At 46.8% G+C, this 17,801-nt stretch overlaps 1 protein-coding gene across 3 annotated transcripts; it reads right to left on the bottom strand.

Moving 5' to 3' along the window:
* Positions 1-1,122: 1,122 nt before the first annotated feature.
* On the bottom strand, positions 1,123-14,318 carry LOC128721287 (extended synaptotagmin-2). 3 transcript variants are annotated; one of them, XM_053815023.1, is made up of 11 exons: positions 14,001-14,318; positions 10,845-10,886; positions 10,553-10,693; positions 9,986-10,396; positions 9,663-9,833; positions 7,827-7,909; positions 4,413-4,461; positions 4,165-4,341; positions 3,649-4,097; positions 3,066-3,576; positions 1,123-2,990 (listed from the first exon to the last, which is right to left on the bottom strand). In XM_053815023.1, exons 1-11 carry the CDS (start codon positions 14,316-14,318, stop codon positions 2,901-2,903), a joined length of 2,442 nt encoding a protein of 813 aa, XP_053670998.1. In that variant the 3' UTR covers positions 1,123-2,900. The 3 variants fall into 3 exon arrangements, with proteins under 3 accessions (XP_053670998.1, XP_053670996.1, XP_053670999.1); XM_053815021.1 differs by lacking the exon at positions 7,827-7,909 and adding an exon at positions 6,743-6,840; XM_053815024.1 differs by lacking the exon at positions 7,827-7,909 and adding an exon at positions 5,467-5,552 and having other exon boundaries at positions 3,066-3,647; positions 3,756-4,097.
* Positions 14,319-17,801: the final 3,483 nt, after the last annotated feature.

The following is a 17,801-nucleotide window of genomic DNA, read 5'->3' as shown; positions in this document are numbered from 1 at the left end:
TTCATGCCACTGATGATGATGATTATGTTGATGATACACAAAACAGAATTCGAATGACGCGAATAATGCCGTGCTCACGCAAACATGCACTCGTTCGGAGCATAACCATCGGTCGAAAGCGCGGTAGACGGTGGTAAGGGACACGGATGCACCCTTTCCCACTAATTCCCACCCCTAGCTTACGCCGCGGTGCCAGCGAGAGATACGATTCTAAGCATACAAAACAAAAACCCTGCCCTTTATATAAAACACACGCGGGCGCCTGCGCGAAACTCGACGCCTCGCGAGCGTGAGCGTATAAACAAAAACAAAGCTCACCGTTGGGTGGGGAGGAGAATGCTCACGAGCATAGCTGACCCGGGGTAGCTATCTAAAAACACTCCGGAAATGACACTCCTGTGACGGAAACGGTCCCCAGATGTTGCGGGTCGAAAACCACCATTACCCGCCATCATCGGTGGACCACGTGGCGCCCGAATGTGCCGCATGTTTACCAACAAAGCGAGCGGGTTTGGTTAAAAAATCGATCCAAAATGCCCTTCGCTCTGTTGCTTAACTCCCCACGACAGAGCTGGTTGGTTTGGTGGTGCTCTTTAGCCTCACGATTATGCTGCAAATAAATCAATCCCCGCCATCCGGTTGGATCACCGCCATCCCGAGCACATGGTAGCCGGTCGGGTTCCAACAGCAGCAGTAGCAAGGAACAACGTGGTTCTTTGTTCCGCCATGCTTGATGGCGTGAGACGCGCACGCATACGAACGCTACTCGACGCAGGAACGCCATGGCCGCGTGGTTGATTTCAAATGAAATGCGCTCAGACCACCGAAAAAACGGGTGATGGCCGTTCGCGTCGTTTTCGCTCGTCGAGCTGACGGTGCCTTGCATACAAATTAATGAATTTGAATATTTGCCACCTCTTCGCCCCTTTGCTTTGGGTTTTCTTCTCTTGGGTCGTCAGTTCAGGCTCCACTGCTATGCTACGAATTGGCCGCCATAACACAGGCACCTAACCCGATGCGATCAGATTATGGACGATCGAAAAGTTTGTGAGATTTCAACTACTCTTTAAGTGCTGCGACTCGTCTTCTAGTAAAAGCAACGGAACGGAACGTTAATCTATATATAGTGTATGTAGATTTATTTCCTTTAAGAAAAGCATCTTAAAATTTAGTAGTACAACACGTCACGATTCACTCAAAGCACGACGAATAGTGCGCTTTCACACTAAGCGTGAAGATGGTTTAGATGGTTTGCTGTCGCTAAATTCTGAATCAAAAATCTATCCTTGAATCGGTGCCTTATCGATGTCAATCGAATGTGCTAGATGAGTTATTGTTTAAATGTTGTTAGGCTGAATTACTTGCGTACGAATAATATCGAAAGGCTTCTGCATTCTCACTCTATTCACGATCTAATCGAGCAGTTTCGGTGCATGATTGTAAATGTTTCTTTGTTCAAAAGTGCTACTTTTTTTTTTAAATAATTTTTACTTTTCCCCTGACAGCGATCGAAACACGTGTCGACTCGCCACATCTGCTTTAGGCAAAGCAGGCATGCTAGTTCTCGATAGTTCTACTGATAGATATAAGCTCAGCTGCGCTATAACCCTATAAGCTCTGGGTAGATTCTCGCTCTCTGTGTATTGATTTAGATGTTTGCGTTGTTCTATTTGTTATGTTTGCAATAACCGGTCGTGCGTCAAAGAGTGCACGGGAAAGAACGGTGGACGTTTATTTGAATGCTTTTTTTAAGTGCAAATGCCTAGCCATCAGGGTGCGCTAAGTAAAACATTGTAGTGATCTAGTATTTACACTCCGGACACGTATGTCATGCTGAAGCTAACGAGGAAGCAAACAATCGGGAATTCTGTTGCCTATTCCTACGGACGCCCACTTTCCTGGGCGGATCCCGTATCGTTGTCAGTATGCTAACACATTCCCTCTACGGTGTGCTAATCGTACTGATTTGCCAAACCCTCTGTGGAACCGCCCGTGTTTAAACGGTGATCAACTTTCCGCTACTAAGCCCTTCTCCTTCTCGGGAGCAATGGGGATGATAATTGACACATTATGGAGACAAGCTTCGGTCAGTATCCGGACAACTCCGCCGACCGATGCAAGGTGGCAGTTGGTAATCCGTCTGTAGGACCTGAAATTGGTTAAATACGAGATGCTTCTATTCTAGCCCGAGTCCGGGATAGGTTCGAAGCAAATGTGTTCGTTGAAAGTTTTCGCCGGACATAGCTAATACGCTACAAAAGCTATCACTGCATCGTTCTATCTGATGAAACGCTAGAATCATACAGTACAATATCACTACCTTTATCCCATTAGCGAACAGCGTGCCAACTACTAAAATGTACGATAAAAATGCATCCAATTACTCTTTCACATTTCCGTCATTACAATGTGTTTTGGTTTTGTACGGCAAGTAAGATTAATTTTTGCGATCGATAGTACCAAAAATCTAGATCATGTTTCCAATCCAGTCCGTGTTTTCAGATCACCTGTTGTCGAGAGCTTAGGAGACTGGATGCAGTGTCAATATATTTCATTAAATTACTCAACATTAGCGCCTTGCAACCTGGATTAAAAGTACCGGGAGCTGCATAAAATCTGTGCGAATCGCTTACATTATAACGTTGCCTTAACATTTAACAAAACAGCACAAACATCACCTAATCAAGCGTAAAAAAGTTCTCTCAAATTCATCTCTCGCTTGTGCTTCTTTTAATAAAAATATAAAAACAAACAATAAAATGACCCATAAACTTTCGATAAAATGCTGGTGTTTTCAACACGATACTCCTTCACACGAGTTCCACTAAACTGCATCGCTGCATCACAATTAAATGGGTTCAAAAGTTTACGCTCTGTGCTGCTCCAGCAGAGGCAGAATATTACTCGAATTTCGACTCCGGCAGCAGATCGTACCAGGCCTTGATACCTTGGCCACTGGAAATGTCGGGATCGTTGAGAAACAGTTTTTGCTGAAAGAAGCAAATCGCGTATTATTTCACTACAACGTGGAAGAGGGAAAAATAATAATTGCCAACATTTCTCACCATGCCAATGACCGGACTGCCGAAGAATCCCTTCTGCGTGCAAACAGTCACCTCCAGCTCTGAGTTGACAAGCTCCGCGTTCGAGATGATGTACTCGAACGTAGTATCGAACACTGGGTCGCAGTTGTCCTTCACCACGTTCGTCTTGCGCTTCGACTCCTTCGAGCGTCCCGGCAACAGGTACAGCTTCACGTACGGGTCCGGAATGTTGCTGGGGTCCTTCAGCGGGATGTTGTTGATCTTGTGAACGATCACGAGCAGTCGTTGGCGCTGGACACTGTATGCGACCGTGAGCTGAATGCGGCCAAGCCCAGCCGATCCAGCCGACGAAGTGGTGCTTGGGCTTCGACGTAGCAACTCCGTGCCGCCATCACTGAGATTCGGGCTGCGTGGTGGCGTCGCCATCATGACCGTGTTCAACGTCGACACGACGAACGGCTCCTCCTTGATCGACATCTGCTCCAACAGTGCGGAAGTGGCCGATTTGCGATTCGAGTCCTGCTTCCGGATGCTACCCTGGTGGGCCAGTTGGGCACCAGTCTCGTTCGAACCCGCACCGTCCGTTGATTGCTGCTGCTGCAACTGCTGTGCACTGGATTGCGAACCGTGTGACATCGTCCTGACGGAGCTGGTGCGTGACAGGACACTATCGGCTTCAGAAGAAGGCGCTTTGTCCGGCGTCGTGGCCACTGCATCCTCTTCCCGGTAGCGCTTCAGTACACGCAACGACAGTGACATGATCAGCTTCGACTCGGGACCGGACTTTTGCAACTGGAACGGCTGCGACATGATTTCGAGGTTTTTCTTCTCCATCAGCGCGCTCAGAATGTACGTTAGCGAGCCGATCGTGCTGCCCGTCTTCTGGTCTAACACTTTCAGTTGCAGCGTGTCGTTGTCTGGATTGCCGACCAGGAAAGTGAATCCTTGCTCCCAGACCGGCGCGTCCGTGCGCATCTGCACTGAGGTTTGTTCGTTCTTCTTGCCCACGGACAACACCAGATACGGGTCCGGTTGCGATTGCTGGCGTGCTTGCTGGAAGTATCGAGAATGAATGGTCGTTGAGATTTAAGCTTCGATTATCCGATTAGCGCCCACTTACCGGTAGGTTCTTTGCTGAATCGATGAAAACCGTCAACAGGGCCGTGCTCATAGACGTCACCCGCAAGTGCTGCGTTTCCTCGAGGGCTGACCTAAGGTCGGATTTGTCGGAGCTCAGTTTGAACCAGGTCATGCGCAGGTGCACCAGGCCGTGTTTGGCCTGCTCCAATGTTAGCCACTGTGAGAGGGAAATAGAGTACATTAAAATAGCGCAGGGGATACATTACGATAACGCGCAATCGGACTCACTGTGTCGATTTCACCGTTCTTGGTAACGCTGCTGATTTCCACGGTGGCTCTGCGGTCATCATGGATTGCAACATCGGATAAGGTACCGGAATTTGGAAAGAAAAACCGTTTACTATTTTTCCCGCTAAGAGGCCGCTTCTCTCACTCAAATAGGAAAGCGATCTTCATGCAGTTTCTAGTACATGATTGAATTAATGAGTCATTACATAGAAAAACAACGATTCAAACCGTTCGCGGATGTTAGTACATAGTAAATTCTGTAGTACCTTCCTAGCACAGAACAACACGGCGATGAGTAAAGCACTACTACTAAAGTGGTTAATATGAGATTCCTAAGCTAATTGTTGCAAGCGAGCAAATATGCAATCAAAATGCAGATAGATAAAGAATAAAACCAAAACCACAACAAAATATTGCTTCTACCACAGACTTTAAACCAATGGTTTCGAATAAAATGAAAAAAAACGACGAATGGTATACATTTATTTAGCAAAGAATATGTACAATTAAAGATGATCCAGCGTTTGCTTTGTGGGAAATGAAATGAAAAATTATGTAGAAGAAATTCAATCGACAACAAACATTATGCAGGAAAAATACAAAAAGGAATTCAAATATAAAATTCGCTAAACTAAGCGATCTGAAACTGTTGCGAAAATTGAGCATGAAAAAGCATGAAAATGTGAGACATTTAATCATCAATATAAAAGAAAATGTCCCATCGCATACATGGGAGGTGAAAACGAGTGAAAGAATGACACCATTGATGACGAACATACAGCTAATGCAATTTGATGCTTCGCACATTGACTAAACAACTAGAAAACCAACAAGTTAACGCGAGCGAGAAGCTCAAGCAATGAATCGAAAGTCGGAGCGAAATTAGCGAGCGAAAGATGAGCAGAGCGAGCATGGGCCCGTACAGAGTTAGAAAGATATAGTGGACATGGTGTGTTAGAGAGATAGAGAGCGAGAGAAAGAGGTATATATAAAAATATATATATAAATGTTGATATTAAACGTATATTAGCGATTGTTAGGATAGCTTGCGAACCTTCCTAGTGGGTCGTGGTCACCGGTTCGATCCCAGTCGAACAACTTTATGCCAATCAACGTTTGATGCGTAACGTCAATACAGGCCTGTCAGCAATTGTCGGAGTACGCGGTCCGTGGTCGATGATAGCGGTGACGATGAGTCGTTTAGCGTCGCTTACGGGAAATGGAAGAAGGTGCAAGGAAGCGGATAAAAGAGGAGTTGATGGCAGGGAAATTGGCAGGATAACGAATCGGAATGGGACCACGCGGTTTGACAGTCGGCAATGTTTAGATCATGTTAAACAATGTTAGTCGGCGAGGATTCGTTTGTCGCCGTTTTTTTTTTGGAGGACACCCAAACAAACGGGGGCCCCATTACGGCCCAGCAGTAGTTCGGTGGACGGGCGAAATACGACGCACGCACAGCCACACAACGTAACACAACGAAGAAAAAACGAGAAGCAAACAGGAAAAATAGACAGAGAACGAGAAGAGAGAAAGAGAACGTTATTATTAGTGCTATTAGTAGAAACAATACGGGTTCGATTAGTAATCGGGCCTACACCTGCGACGACTGTACATTCTGTTTGGTTAGTGTTTGTGTTTGAGAGAAGGTGAAAGCGGAGTGGCTTTGATGCTCCATCGATATATATAGATATAAACTGGAAAGGGGTGGGCCAGTTTCACCCCTTTTGTACAGTAAACGGCTTGCCTGTGCTGTGGTGACGACCGCACCTACCCAAAGGCTACCGAAAAGTGAGGTGTGATCAATTCATCGTGAGGTGCGCACATATTTACAGCAGGAACCCGTTCTAGCACACTCGGACCTTGGTGGCGTGCTTTGGAAGCAAAAGCTGACTGTGCGTTGGCAAGATCAGGACAAAAAGGACACGCAAAGGAATGAGATGAGAGATTGTCACATGTTCTGGAGTAATTTACAGCTGGTGAGGGTTTGGTCTTCGATCGCTACTCATACACCTGTACATCGTTAGAGAGTTGTTGTAGAGAGACGGTTTCAAGCTCGCATAGTGGAAAATGAACACTTATACACAGCATAATCAGCAACATTTTCCCGGTGAACTTCAAACGCGGGAAGTGCGATTTTGTAAATGATGGCTGATTGTAAATATGAAATGAGGTACATATGAACGCGCTGCAATACGCACAAACAGGCAGCAGGAAAATCGGAAAATTCGAACAGAGATGGAAACGAGAGCCAAACTAAACGGAAACGGAAAATCAAACAAACAAAAAAGAACAGAAAACAAACTACGGGAAAGAAACATCATCACCACCTGCCGAGGAAATCGTCGTTCTGTACCCCGGGGAAGCCCGGGTCCCAATCCCACAGGTTGAGTTCAATCTCTTGCCTGAGAATGGCATTGACTTCGGCCTAGAAAATTACACTTTGATTAGATTCGGTTTATATCACCCAATCCCGCACGCTTTTTCCCAGTCTTAGAGTACGTTCGCGATACGAAGTGACGCCTAATTGCACTCCGCATGACCTTCTAACATAACGCAATGGCGATGAAGTTGACAGAGTATCACTCGCGGAGGCTCACTAGTGCGAGCATTCCTGAGGGGGCTTGCTCAAATAAATTCCATGACGCTCCTGGGACAGTTGACACACTCACATGACGGCACGATAATCGGCGTAAATCGCAAAGCATTTTGTAGGCGGCACAGCATTTTCAGCGACAAGAACAACAAACGAACGAACGAACGAACATGTACCGCAAGCGGGATAAGACAGCCACAACAGAGCAACAGCAATCAGGACTGAAACAATCGTAAACTCAACGGAAAACTACGCGACGAGCAAACGAGAAACAGGATCAACTTTACGATGGCAATATGTTCTGCTTCTCCAACAAACAAACGCACAATTGAAACATAAATAGAACAAACTGAATAAGAAGAAAACGAACGCACAACTCAACGACAGGATGCATACTGATGTTTGGTTAATGGAAACATAAAACAAGGCAGATTAAATCGTACACAAGCTAAAAATCAAAAGAAAATCAAGAACACATAATCCTACTCATTATAAAATAATAACAAAATGAATGAAATATTAATCTAAAACAAGCGTGTTAAAATAGAGTTTACTTGTATGATGTTGAAATGAAAAACATTTAGTAAAAAAAACTAAATTAAATTAAAGGATGTGAACGGAAAAGTCCCAGTGTTATTGGAAAAAAAACCAAATAACCAAGAAGAAAATCAAGCGCATAAGTAAACGTAATTATTTCTAAAACAAAGAATTGGCCAATGTTTAAACAGAAGTTCAACCAATACATCCCAGGTTAACAAAGGGGCGAAAAGAAATAATAGAAGAGAAAAAAAAATACACCGATTAACGAATTCGCTCACCTTCCTAACAGCTCATCCTCGCCGGCATCCTCGTCGTTGATCACGACCTGAAGTGTTTGGCCACTTTCCGCGTGTATAAAGGCCTGCAGGTATGAGGAAGGCGTTGGTCGAAGTTGTTTGGTAGGATTATTGGCAGGGCAAGAGATTTAAAAGGTAGGCGAGAAGGCTTTTCTATGGTACGATTCCGATTGAAGTCTCAAAAACGGCAGCTGACGATCGATCGAAATCTGTTCAAAAGTATGTGCCCCAAACAGGCATCGACATAGATGCCCAAAACAGAGCCTGAGGGTACGCGAAAATTTTGGTATCGCAGCGAGCAGCACAAGGCTAAATGCGGAAAATTTCAGAACGGCTTTGGTGGAATCTGCCACACAGCAAAAAATAAAACCATTGACCCGGAGGAGTAACTAATTTATCAGGAGTAAGCCAAACGAGGTGGCCTTCAATCAACCATTCCTTTCACCTCCCAAAAGCATTTTCCATCACACAAAACGAAGAAGCAACTGAAAGCTAAAGCTCCAACATCACCTGTCTCGCTGGGTACATTGAGTTTTTGGGACGGGTATCGATGGTGCAGTACTTTCGAGTGGCATGCCAACAAAAAAAACGCCTCTAGAGCCTTGCAAAACGGTTGCTTACGTGGACCGCAAAGGAACAAGAAAACTAAAATAGCTGGACGCGGTCCGAGTTTTGGTACAAGATAATATGCGAAAAATGAACGGATGCTGCAAGGATTAATTACTAGCCATTAAGCAGAGCGCAACAGCCTGCGGTGTGCGGGCCAAAGCGGTTATTCGTCGTGTTCTAGCCTACTCATGCGCGTCATAGCATGTCCAGGAATAATGCGGGGTACTGTACAGCTAGGCCTCGGAACAGCTTACAAGCGGTTCTAGAAAGTGAACAAGGTGGCCCATTCGCGAAGAGCTACTAGTGCGGGAACGAACGAATGGACGAACTAGGGAGGTGCTCGAGCTCGTCATGAGTTTGTACAACTGCATCTTTGCAATCAATCACTTTGGACAGATCCTTGAGCTTTTCCAGCTCAATTGATTGTTAGGTTTTAGTATTTAAATAAAAAAAACGACCACAAACACGTGTAGGAACACATGGATCATGCATAACATCACACCCTCGGGCGGCTAGTAGACACATTGGGTTCAGATTTCAGGGCCATAAACACTAAAACGATGATTCATGCAAATTACAAACACACTCCCTGCTCTAGGGAGCAGAGTGGACAACGATATACACGGTTCGTGCGCTGTCCGATCAAACAAATAGCTCCATCGCAGGAGAAAATGACGGCAAAGTGGCGAGTGTGTGTGTGTGTTTGTGTGGGCAGGATAAAGTTTTCTTTCGCCACTGAGCTTTCCCAGGGCACCTATTTGGCGGTCGTGCAATAGCCACCTGTCGCGTCGGTCAGCAATATAGCGTTCTCTGATTACGCATAAATCACTGTGCACTGAGCCACTGAGTTTTCTGTCAAATACACCGATGACAACGACATACTGTGTGCTTAGCAAATGCTTGTTTTTTTTTTTCGTTTGCTTCGTTGGTGGATCCATCGAAGAATAATTTCACGTCTAACCTAAACAGCTAACCTGTCTCAAAAAAAAAAGCCCACCGTTCGCAGCCGTCGGACATTTGCCAGCGAGTCCTTTGCGGAGACATTTTGTGGGGAAAAGCAGTCGCGCGAGTCGCGGTAGGATTTTCGCTTTCGTTTTTTTTTTGTTTGTTTGTTCCTTCTATAAACAACCCCCGGCACGCACGCTTGGTCGACCGGCCGGCCGGTTCTCGGAGCTGCCGCCTCGATGGAGGCAGAAAGATGGCACTTACCTCGCACCAGTAGTCCCACTTGGGGTTGACCGTGTTGTCGATGGTTTGCGTGCGGAACTGCTGAGCGCCGACCGAAATGATGGCGTACGGGTCGGATTTGCCCTTACCGAGCATGCTGATGTCCTTTTTCATGAGATCCTTAGCCTCTACAACGTGGATACGAAGTACGCCCTGTCGGCAAGCGGAGACGGATAAGGATTGTTAACGATTCAGTAAGCATATTAAAAACTGTTTTTTTTTAAAGAAAGTGTCTGTAATTATAACTGTGCGACGACTGCTGAGTGGAAACAACGCAAAACAGATCCTTCAAAGGACGTTCTTACCTCGGGTTCGGGCATCTTCAGCGACAACGCGGGCACACCATCGCTCAGCACGATCGGCAGCTTGTTCGGCAGCACCATGATAGCGGCCACCTGCTCGACGATAATCTTCCGCAAAATGTCACTCAACCCGGGCATGTCGAGCAGGTCGACCACACCGACCAGATTGAAGTCGATGTTCGGGTTGTTGAGGAAGAAAATCTGCAACCCACCGATGAGCGGCATCTGCGAAATGAGCGGTTTCATAATCACGCGCACCGTACCGTGAATCTGGAAGTCCTTGATGCCACCTCGCAGCCCGCTTAGCGCGAAGCTGATGTCGCAATCACCGGCGTAGAACAGATCCAGATCCATGATGATTTCGTTGCGGGACACGTTCTTATCGTACACCTTCACGCCACCGATCCTTGGCGGCTGGCGAAGTTATTGCGACCATAAAACGAAATAATTCGGATTGGGATTTGGGGATTGAAAAATAATCCGAAATGCAAGCCACAGGACACAGCTCAAACGCGGGCCTGTAGACGTGGGGAAACCCCAAACAAAACGGACAAAATAAACGATACTCACAATCGTGCCGAGAATCATGCGATCGAACTTGAACCCGTTCAGCTTGTAACCGGCCATGGCTTGCTGGATGTTCGGTTCGATCGATTCCTTGATGAGATTTTTCGCGTAAAAGTTTGCGTTCGGCCAAACCTGCTTCAGAATCTGCGCCAACCAGGAAACAGAGGGTTCCGTGTGGTTGTGGTTCCATTGGCCCATCCGGGTTGGGAAATGTTCCGCCGAAAACGAGAGTAAATCACGTTAGCCACCGATGCTGACACAAGCCGAAAGCGGATTTGCCGGTGCCGATACCTACCCTGTTCAGCCATTCGCAGCGTTCGACATCGGGGAAGAAAACCTGGTTGTGGAGGAGGACGAAACGGTTGCATTAAATATGGAACGTGGCGTATGACGGACAGTGGAGACGCAAAGGACGGGGGGTTTTCTACGCAGGAAAAGTAATGTGATTTCCCACAACCAGGACGACGTAACTTTTCGGACAGTTTATCCGTCAGGATAAATTATAGTTCAATAAACTACTGAAATAATCTGGAAAACCCTGTTTACTACATCACTGTTGGATAAAAAATGCTTGTTTACACATCCAGATTGAGTCTTTAGTATGATACGTAAAATACATTGCCGTTCATGTTTGCAAACATTACAAAAGCCTTTTGTTATCGAAGTACATAAAAATGAAAATAATGCAATGTGAAATTCTTGTAATCTATGCCCTACCATCAGCGAGCAAACGAAAAACCCTCGTTATCCTTATCATTAAGACTTCATTTGCAAGGGCACGCATTTTCTTTGCCACCAACTCCAATGTGCCTAATATTATGACATCAAAAACAGATTAATTTGCGCGATTCGAGATAAAATGGTGGCACAGGAAAAAATCCCTCCCGGAAGATTCTTACTAAAGGACCTTGGTCAGGAAAGCGCGAGTTCGCTTCAAAACTAATCCCACCAGCAAGCTGTAACACGATAGGCGCCAATTAGACCATCGCCTCCTTTGATGCCGTGTCAAGTACATTGTGCAAAGTGTGCCGTACCAACACCGGCTCTCTACGGGCCTTTTCACCGTTCGCAGCACCACTTCTAGTGAATCCAGCCGTACCAAACCAACACCGATGGCAGCGGTGGCAAACGAAGGCAGGATAACACCACTTACCGGCGCCAGTGGAGTGGAAAACGATTGGCCGTGTATATGTGTGGGACGTTTTTTGCGTACCACTGTGCTCAGTTTTCCCGTCGGGTATGTGAAAGAGGCACCCCACCGGGGGCATGAAACGCGGGTGTTGTTGAACCGCCGGGTTGATTTGAATTCGTTGTCGGATGTGCTGCACAGCGGTCAAAAATGAAAACTAAAAAAACACCCAACGCCACCGGCATAGGACGGAAGCCATGGAACCAGCAACCACCAACGCACGTGGGAATCAGTTACATCGACCCAGTGACAGCGCTCTTCTTCGTTACAGATCGATATACCGCCATGCCTACGAGACTAAGGTGCCGGGTCGATTCGCCGAAACGCATCACCCTAAAATGGCTCTCATCTTCACGCCTGAGGTACGCAATTTTGAGCATACTTTGCATATATTGGATCCTCGTTCCAACCAAACCATTCAATGCCGAACGGACCCCAAAACGACACGGACACGTGGGCAATAAATGGAGAAGAAGCAACATTTCACAGCATTCGGACGCTTGGGAAACGAAACTTCAAGTTAATTTGTTACCGGTCGGTTGTTTCAAAGAGCTTAGACTGCGGGAGACTCGATTTATGCCGCAAATAATATTCAATACCATAAATTATGCATGCCTTAGCTCAAATTCGACCGTACGCATAAAACCCAGCTGCGAATGGTTTGCGCACCACTGTACGGTTCTTATCAAACGAAAAGCGAGCAGAAATATTCACTTGTGAAATACGATCCCACACAAAGTGGTGCCACCGCAAAGCGCTCAATAATGCTCCCCCGAAAATTGATGCATAATGTATGCAAACAAAATGTGAACAACACAGCACACAGAGTAATTGTTGAGAACACAAGTCTTTGCTGGTTTCTTATAACAAGCTCCCAGACTGTACGGTGTGGGTGTGCCAGGTGCCCTTGTTTACATATTTTAGATTTTGATAATTAAGTCGTCACCCGGTTGCAAGGTTGCAAGGCCACCAAGCGGTTTATGAGCAGTATTTAACATGCAAAGAAAGTCCACCTTCTCATATCGCCCTCGGCGCGAAACAAAGGGCCACCCTTAGGAAAAGTGTTACGCCTCCACAGACTGAGACTGGCAATTGTTGTCACACAGGAACGTTTACGTGCGCGAACCCACTTACACTGGTTATGATCTTGATATTGTTTTAAAAATAACCTTCAACAACCGGGACAGGAAAGAAGGCCTTGCATGAGGTAACTCTCTCAGCTGATCTTCTACCGCTAAAACTACGGTTTGGCAGGTGTGCGGAAATATTTGCCGCAAAAAAAATGAACAACAATGGCGCCCATTTACTGAAGCCAACCGATGCCAGCATCCCCTCGGGTGGTTAAGTTTGCGTGTTTTAGTTAATAATTCAACACGCTCCACCCGCCGTAGGAAGGCCCACGGTTCCGGGCCGGTGTTTGGTTGGGGTTTTTCAACTTTTTTGCCGCAGCTTGATGATGCAATTTGGTGCAAAAGTGCATTTTTATTATTAATGAGCGAACCGGCACCGTCATTAATGGTGACCCCGATTTCCGGTCTAGCGTTGCTCACAGGGTGTGATCCTGATTGGTTGAAAAACTACACGGATTTCAAGTTACCGTAAGGTGTCAACGGTAAGGAGTAAAAATCGAAACATCATATTTTTTCCTCCAATAAACCCATAAATACTGATAAAACGGTTTATGAAGAGTCGCTGTTAAAAATAGCATTAAATCGTTGCCTTAGCTCTACTGAGCGTATGAATTGCACAAAATCAAACGAAACCGACAGGTAACGCACTCTAGCAAGCGTACGGATGGCTCATTTCCTAGCCAACATCAATATTTGATGATGGCTTTTACTGATTCATGGCACTAAAACCATGGAGGTGATTCATCTTTCGTTGCTCCGTGCGAAGCTTTATCACAATCGCAAACACCTCCCACTCGGTTCTCGAAGCAGAATGGCAATAAATCTCGTCCATTCCTCACTTGCGTGTCAGCATGCTGCTAGGAACCAACCTAGACGTGCGTTTTTCATGCATATTTTCTGCACCCCTCTCTGATGGTACGATTTATCATAATTGTCTCCCAGGTGATCGTCCATTTCGGTGCCGGTCCGAGCTGATTGCGTGAGAGATGATGCAGAAGCAAGAGAAACAAAAAACCTCCGCATATCTCCCTGGCATCTAGCGTCATCTAGTGCCGTTTCAACTCCCCACGAGGGACGAAAACAAATCACGTACGCAAACGAGACACTATTTTTCGGTGGCTTCATCACTTACCCAGGCAGGAAGATCGTGGAGTCGCGCCAGGATAACGTCCTTGTCGTTGGCGAGGGCTGACGCCTTGGCCACAGCCCGACGCGTGTCGTTCGTCTTACGCCAGGACTCTCGCGCCACCGACAGGATAACGGGCGTGATGAGCCACGCCACCGACCAGCCCATGTAACCGACGAAATAGATGATGCCCACCGTGACGACCTTCTTGGCGAACGAGTACAGCAGCGATACGATGCTGTCGTTCTTGGGACTTGTCCCTTGCCCTTCGCTTTCCACCGGCGAGGGCTTCTCCGGGTTCAGCTCCTTGCTGGCGCCCGTCATGCTGGAGGATTCGGCGGGCGGTGCCAGTAAACTGTCCGTCTCACTACCGGCGTCAGGTGAGTCCTGAGGCGAGTGCTGTTGGTCGACAGTTGAGTCACTAAATCGGCGGGAAGAGAAACAAGAAACAAACGTGTTAGATCGTTAGCGGATGGTGAGGAAGCTGACATCATGCCTTAATGCTGTAGCGATAATTAAAGCCGATTCATAGCACAACGTACGTAGACAAACGCGCAGCGTGTTTCAATGAATATGAAATGAACAGTATGGGAGTATTTTTTAGAGCTTATTGAAAACCAAGATTAGGTAAATAAAATGGTATGCTTAAGAGCAAAAGCTCTTTTAGGTCTTTTAGATCTAATAACCTATGTTATTTTTTCAAATTCACTAGCGTATTGCAAATTCCTCCCAACTTCTCGAGCACCAACCTCATTTTGAAACTGCTGAAGCGAATCCACTCTCACGTCGCCCCAAGATTACGCCTTTTTGCCAGACTTTCAACCGGTCACTGTTGTTGCAAAACCTTCACCAAAAACACCGAACTGCAAACTAGAACGACTCTATACCACGCCTAACAACGTGATCGTACGATCTCCACGGGTTTGTTATTCCAGATGCTGGTGTGACTTTAGAAGCTTGTAAGACCGCCAGCATAAATAAACATAAAAACACTGATCGACCCACTGATCGTGTTGCTCTATATCGCACCCGAAATTTCCACCCACCCTTCCAGTAACAAGTTGGAACACAAAATACGGTTCTGCTCGTTCAAAATTTCGAGCTTGTGTTCCAAAATTAACCCACACCCGTGTGCGGCGATCGGTTTCTTTCGCTCGTCCGCGACAACCACCTTCAGTAGGAAAACGCTCGAAACAACTGCACCTTCCCGTCAGCGATCGGAGATGAACTTGCTCTACTCAACCCCAACCCGGGTCGGTATGTATTGGTGCCACCGAGAGCTGGGGCGACACGATCGCGACGATCGCAATATCGCGGGCTCCACCAGGGGTGTTTTTTTTTTCGCTGCTGTCACACGATCGTTCAAACGAATGGAACGAAAACAACGATAGGCCGCGGATGACTTCACCATGCTCTCGATGCTCGATCGAGCACGCACACTTGCGCCAACACCGAGGGATCCTCCCGGGTGAACGCGAACCAGCCGATCTCTGAGCTAAGCATCGCACGAACCGGACCATATGTTTATGTGCGCGAGCGGTGTCTTAACCTTCAGGTGCCACTGCGTCGTTTGCGGACTTTTGCCAGGCATATTGGAAATTAAAACAAAAAAAAACCTTGTTTTAAAGCCAAGCCATTGTGGGTTTGCGGGCGCTTTTTGGAGCCTTTGGAAGCCATGGCTTTTCGGCTCCAAAACTAAATAACCATGCGCAGGTTAGACGGAAACGACAGCACTGTTCCGGTTGATGTCACGCGGCAGATTGTTATTGCCTTGCTTCCTGATGCCTTATTTTGACGCAGTAACGCCAGCATTACGATCGATTGTTTCAATCGGCTGAAATTCAGAAATGGGGCTGGTTGCTGTTCCTTCAAACGTCGACAAACGTCGTCATCCAACGGATTGGTATCCCATAAATTGCGCGATCCGTACGACGCCGGCGAGCGTTGCGCGAATCGCATTCGCTAAAAATAAACCATGACCAAAATTCCTGCACTTTCAACGACACACATGGTAGACCTATTTCCCTTCTGAGGTAAAGGCACCAGAGACCAGAGTACACGACATTTCCGTTGGTGTGCACGTTCTTCCTCGTCGTGGTGCAGCACGCGTACCACGTTGGGTCAGTTTCAATTGGCCAAAAAATACCGATCATTCATTAGCACTATTAGGCGACGACGGAGTGGGGCGTTTTGGGAATGGTTTGCGAGCTTGTACCAAAACTGACAACCTCAATCATCACGGACGCATCCACCCGAGCATGTCCGCGGGTGATTAATTTGTGCTCTCCTACACACAGTGGAGCACGTGTAAAATAGAGCACAATTTTTCGCGAAGGCAATTGTGGAAATTGCCCCCCAGAGGCTTGTAATTTGTCATGTCAGTTTCCACTATGAACTTGCAAGGTTCAAATTATAACCCCATTGAGCGATTTATCAAAGGGTCGTAATGGTCTTTAAAATCCGCTTCATAGTTTGTTCGTTCCTAATTTTACCGCCAAACCAGATTGATCTTCAGCAACACTCTTGAGAAAGTGAAGCTCACTCGATTTTGCGCCCTCTGTTTTGCCATCAATTAGCGGGCTTAATAAACACTTATCCGAAGCACTTCATCCGCCTCGGCAACTGACACTAATCTATTCGCTTCCTCATCGCTCCGCCAGGACATCCGTTGGCTTGCAGGAGCAAAGCAAACGAGCGAACAAACAAAAAAGCTCAACTCCACCACGGAGCAGACATTTTTCACCGCTTTCCAGACCCAGACCCGGCTTTTCGCTCTCGGGATGGCGCCCACCGGCCTGTCTAGCCGGTTCGGTTCCAATCGATTTTCCTCAGGGTTTCGTTGTGCTTGCGAGCGGTTACATGTCCTCGTTGGCGACATGCCGGTATTGATCGGTACGCTCGTGACGGCAGGAAATTCATTCCAACAATTACCGATTGGCCGATGGCAAGGGAAACGAAGCACGGGAAATATGTAATGAATTTATGTCCCCCAGCAATGAGACTTTCGTGAAATGGTTTTACAGCTTTCATTCGTATTTCTTTTCCTTCGGAGGGGGTGGGGATTTTCCGTATTTTCCAGCAAATGCTCCAAAGAGTAAATGCGGCATGCAACCTTCTGACGGAACTCTCCCTGCCCGTTGACATCATCACATCGCACCGTGCCCAGCTTCCCATTCCAATCACAACCATTTATGGCTTCCTCAGTTGACCTTCATTGGAGGGGTTTTTTGGGGAGCGATACAACCAAATGGACGACATGCTGCCAACAACTTTGTCCATCAAGAAATCTTGTCCCTTCCATTATGCTAATTCCCTTTCCCCGTGGGCTTTTTGGTGGTAATGTTTCATGCTTAAATATCGCGCAAACACACGCCGCAATAGCTCCCGTGGGGCGTGTTGTTATCGACGTGATGTCACGAAACCTCCACTAGAGCATGCCTTCGAAGTCGATCCGCGTTCGGAAGACACTTAGGTTCACTGACACACAACACCAAAATTAAAGTTTACTTCTTTATGGGCAAGCGAAACCAGATACGACGGCAAACACCCGACGAGTTCCGTTCCATGGATCCGACTGACTGGAGTAACACAGGCGAACGAAAATGATTCGAATGTCAGCATGTTTTATGCGTCGCTGCTAAACCACCGCGAACCCGGCGACTCACGCATACAGCGCAGTTCAACATAGTTGTACGGCATCTGGACACCGGGAATCGACGAAGATCGTGGTAGTTGCAATATTCATTCGCGATTTGATCACCAACCAAAGCCACAATGTTGCTCAGCGACCTGCATAACCTCGATGAG

Source organism: Anopheles nili, chromosome 2 (genome assembly GCF_943737925.1).
Source record: "Anopheles nili chromosome 2, idAnoNiliSN_F5_01, whole genome shotgun sequence".
Lineage (NCBI taxonomy): Eukaryota > Metazoa > Arthropoda > Insecta > Diptera > Culicidae > Anopheles > Anopheles nili.
This window is presented reverse-complemented; position numbering and strand designations above follow the sequence as displayed.

Coding starts and splice junctions, on each gene's coding strand:
- LOC128721287 (XM_053815021.1), bottom strand. CDS start 14,318: ATGACGGGCGCCAGCAAGGAGCTGAACCCGGAGAAGCCCTCGCCGGTG. Junction 10,887..14,000: donor TCCACGATCTTCCTGCCTGG/GTAAGTGATGAA, acceptor CTCCACAACCAG/GTTTTCTTCCCCGATGTCGA. Junction 6,841..9,662: donor AGTGGGACTACTGGTGCGAG/GTAAGTGCCATC, acceptor GTAATTTTCTAG/GCCGAAGTCAATGCCATTCT.